Source organism: Elephantulus edwardii, unplaced genomic scaffold, assembly GCF_000299155.1.
Source record: "Elephantulus edwardii isolate Elephantulus edwardi_28Jun2011 unplaced genomic scaffold, EleEdw1.0 scaffold00111, whole genome shotgun sequence".
Taxonomy (NCBI): Eukaryota; Metazoa; Chordata; class Mammalia; order Macroscelidea; family Macroscelididae; genus Elephantulus; species Elephantulus edwardii.
Window position 1 is genome coordinate 9,677,310 of NW_006399861.1, and position 4,690 is coordinate 9,681,999.

Consider the following 4,690-nt stretch of genomic DNA (forward strand, 5'->3'; position numbering starts at 1 on the left):
AAATACAATCCTGAGCAGCAACTGCTGTTGACATTGTTGGACTTCAAATTTGTGAAGCCCCAAGGTTTTTAGTCAACCAATAGCTTTCCTTTCCCCAGCGCCCTGCTACTGCCCCCACTTTCCACCGCTGCTGGCCCCCTGACCCCCACTGCCACTCCTCATCACTACTTATCCCCCCACACCCAGCCACTGCTACCCCCCCCAATACCCGCCGCTCTGCTTCTCTTCCCACGGCGCCCCATCACCACTCCCCAGTCAGGCCCCCACCCTTGGCCAGGTCATCGTACAGGTGCTTCACCACCTGCCTCAGTCAAACTCCCGCTAGTCGTTACTGTCTCAAACTCGGCCCCTAAACTCAAATTCTTTATGAAGATGAACGTCATTAACAGGAACAAGCTTCTGGGCACAAAACATCTTATTAAGTCTACCTAACTCAATGATGTTGGGCAGGTTTTAGAACTTACATGCTGAGGCTATGAAGGTCTGGTAACCTAAACAATGAGGATCACAGTCTGATTAGATAGTATTTCATTTTGTACACGGGACTGCCACACATCAGATGATTCAATCGCTATTAACAACTCCTATGAAATGACTGTCATACTTAAGTTTTCTGGTACCAAAGAAAGAATGGATTTTCAGAGAGGTTAAGTTGTCCAAAGCTGACAAAGGCTTAAACAGTCTACTTCTACAGCCTACATTTCTAACCACTGCGCTACAAAGCATGTGAATGATGTCCCTCGAAGCTAAATATTAACATAAAACCAGTAAAGGAGGAGGAAAATAAAAGATAAAACAGGACAAGAGAAGTGGAAGAGGTAAGGAGAAGAGGGAGAGGGTAGACCATTGCTTTGGGAACCAGCATGCCTGAAGGTGGAAACCATCATATGCTAAAAATAAACTCTCACTAGCTTAGGGATGCACATCTTCCTTCTCTTTCTATGGTTTTATTGTGGAACCAAGGAATTCTATTTGGAGGCTACAAAACAGGAAGCAAGTTCCCTTTCCATTAAACTTGTAAAAATACAAAACACACAAAAATATTATGAGGCCATACTGTCCACATAGGATTTGACAAGTATGTAATATTGTTTTGGAAATTTGAATCATATTTCTTACCTCTAGTCGACGAATGATCTCTCGAAGTGGAAGAGCAGATTCATTTCCCCCAATGAAGGTTGTGGTGGGCAAGTGGAAGACTTTGTCGAGGTCAGATTCATGCAGTCCATAAAACCCTGCAGGATTATTGTGGGCAGGACAAGCCAGATGAGACATGTCTTTATAAAACATGAAATAGTCACATAGGGACTAACATTTCATGGAAAAGGGAAGGAACTTTTCCCAGAGAAGAAAAATGAAGAGGGAAAAAAAGTCACATGATAAAACCCCGATGGATTTATATGAAAATGGATTCTATTTTATAGCCAGAAATACAATTTTTGAAATAGCTGAGATCTCTGGATATCACTAGTAAACCAGGGAAAGCTTCATGTTAGGCACAGGACTGTTTTCAGTAGAGTACAAACTATTCACAAGTTAGAGACAAATTTATTTCAAAGTCCCAAGGCCAATAACTCAAGTTGGGAATGGAATGAATCACAAAGTGGCGACAAGCAAGTCAATCTAAAAAGCAAGTAAAAATAGTTAAGAAGCGAACTAAAGTATAAAAATGAGAAATTATGATAGAGTAGCAAATTATTTAGGTATAATATGACAATAAAATATGCAAGCAGTAGTGACAAAAAGTTGAAAAGATGCATTACCACAAAACCAGTCTGGTCCATAGCAGAATTAAAGTAGGGCAATAAAGGTAGTACCATCCTGTAGCTAATGATAGCTTTCTTACAAAAATACCCTAAACACTGCCTTCTATATCTCTCTTACACGTAGTATAGTCAGCAGTCACAAAGCTCATCTTCCTCCCAAAAATTAAATCAGAGAGATTTACTATAATAACAAACAGCAAAGTGCAAAGTGCTTCCTTGTTTGTTAGTGTATTTCAAATGGACAAAAACAAATGGGAAGGCTCTTTATTTGCCGTTAATTCATATCCCAATAATGATCAGAGGGGAAACACACTGGACATGTTTCTCTTCATGATGCTCACAGGTTCCTTTTACAGTTTGGCCACCTCTCCAGAGATAATGTATTGCTGAAGTACAGTAAAGGTATACAAGGAATCATTAATTCTTAAGTATTTTATACTATTATAGTCTCAACTTCCAAGAATGAAAGGGGAAATATGTAAAGTCTCCAGCACATATAACATGCTTTCATTGCTTCCTCATTAAAGTAAATGCAAAGAAATGCAACTGTAAGACTTAAGGTATGAGATTAGAACAATCATTTGCAAACACAATCCTGTCCAAAAGATTCGTGGAGAAAATAATGAAAATGCCTACTCTGAGGCCACAACATCTTCGGTAGGCCTAAGAAACTCCCCAAATAACACTATTTCAAGTCAAGTTTGGGCAAAACTGCCTTCATTTCTCTTAAGCATTAAGATACAATTTGAGTTTTTGTTGTGTTTTTTTTTAAGATATAGCTTTTAAAGTTTTAAAAGAGAACTCTATGTCCTAAGTAATTTTTGTTTTATTAAAAGTAAATTTGGCTTTTCCCTATAATAAACTATATATCAAAAAAAGAAGACAATGACATTAGCAATGGTCATTAAACCTGTCCACCCCTTTCCTTTCATGAGTCTATCAGGAATGAGGACGGTAATCACAAGACAAGTGAAAGACTGTTCTCAACACATGCAGACTGGCTCACTGACAATCACCATGCAGCCTGTTTGGCAAAATAAAATCCACCTACCTTTGGGTAGAGGTAGTCCAGAGACCAGTAACTTTCTTCTCTAAGAAATAATAAGCTCTCACCATAATAAGATAAAGGTAAATAATCCAATAGAAAAATGGGCACAGGTTATGAACAGACACTTCACCAAAGAAGACATTCAGATGGCCAACAAGCACATGAAGAAATGTTCAAAATCCCAGCTCTAAGAGAGATGCAAATCAAAACAACCATGAGATATCATCTCACTCCAGTCAGAATAGCAAAACTTAACAGAAGAGCAAACATCAAATGCTGGCGAAGTTGTGGAGAAACTGGAATCCTTATTCACTGTTGGTGGGAGTGTAAAATGGTGCAAACACTATGGAAGGCTGTATGGCACTTTCTCAAAAAGTTGCATGTAGAAAATACCATTTGACACAGCAATTCTACTACTGGGAATTTGTCCTAAAGAAACCCTAACTTCCACCCAAGCAGACATATGCACACTCATGTTTATTTCTGCTTTATTAGCAGTAGCAAAGAGCTGGCAACAACCCAAGTGCCCATCAACAAATGAATGGACAGAGAAGCGATGGTACATTCACACAATGTAATACTATGCTGCATTGAAAAACAAGGAACTCATGAAATATTATACAAAATGGGTGATCCTGGAGGATATTATGCTAACTGAAATATCTCAGACACAAAAGGACAAATATTGCATAGTGCCACTGTTTTAAAACAGTGGGGATAAATAATGTATACTGCATTGAAACAGAGAGAGAACTGCTTATAAGGGATACATGATTAGGTATTACTGTCATGACTGGTGTCCAGAACAAAGGCTGCATAGTGGAGTGGAGTTGGTGGGAGGGATTGTATAACAATGCAATAATTTTTTCATTTACTTTTCAAAGAGAAGAGCCAAATGGGGGGGAGGGGTAAGCAGGGAGAAAAGTGCAACAATGAATGAATGGAAATCCAAAGTCTCTGTAAACTTTCATTAACATTAATAATAATAACAAAAAAAAAAGAAAGCTTGTCAGTAGCCATCTAAAATAGGACTATACTGGTCTCTATTTATCCAGAGGCACCAGGAAAGAAGAAAACAAAAGACTCAGAAGATACTGTAACAGACAGATCCCAGTAGGAGAGAAAAAGGCACAGCAGAGCCTCAAATCCCTAAAAAAATCAATCAAAGAACAGCAATGTATTCATTTAATTTTTGTATATACCACATTTTGCTTATTCTTTCACATAAATATTTTTAACTTACTGTGTGACTTGGTTTAAGTTTACAATGCAAATTGATTTTCCATTCGGCAATTCAAATACATGTTGTTTCAAATCACTGATTACCTTTAAGCAAAGTTAAGAATATAAGAAGACAGGGAAATAAGATTAACAGAAATGGACCAAGCAGAACAGAAATACTTAAGAAGAAACAAAAAAAGAAGGTGAGAAAAAAGAAATACTTAAGAATATTGTGATCAACGTAATCAACGTCACTGACCAATGCACACATTGTTAAATGGGAACCTAAAAGTGCAAAGGAAGAGGACAGTCAACCATGATTTCCTCTCCCCTTACCTCTGGACTAACAAAAAAAAAAAAAAAAAAGGGGGGGGGGACCTAAACTGCTGTGTTAACTTTTAATGAAAACAGAAAAATTTTAAAATATATTAAAAACTAAATCAAAGTAATCTATCACATTAAATGGTTAAAGATATTATGACAATATTAACTGATGAACAAAAAGCATTTGACACCACAACAAGATAAAGGTAAATAATCCAATCGAAAAATGAGCACAGGATATGAACAGACACTTCACCAAAGAAGACATTCAGATGGCAAACAAGCACATGAAGAAATGTTCACAATCCCTAGCTCTAAGAGAGATGCAAAT

The 4,690-nt window shown here is 37.5% G+C and overlaps 1 protein-coding gene and 1 pseudogene across 1 annotated transcript in view; both read right to left on the reverse strand.

The window, feature by feature from the left end:
* The window catches only part of LOC102862173, an 8,274-nt pseudogene extending 7,992 nt beyond the window's left edge, over positions 1-282 (reverse strand).
* The window catches only part of OGDH (oxoglutarate (alpha-ketoglutarate) dehydrogenase (lipoamide)), a 140,153-nt gene that overhangs the window by 55,452 nt on the left and 80,011 nt on the right, over positions 1-4,690 (reverse strand). The window contains exon 5 of the mRNA XM_006892168.1: positions 1,120-1,235. Coding sequence (XP_006892230.1) covers positions 1,120-1,235 — 116 coding nt within the window. The remainder of the gene's footprint in view (positions 1-1,119; positions 1,236-4,690) is intronic.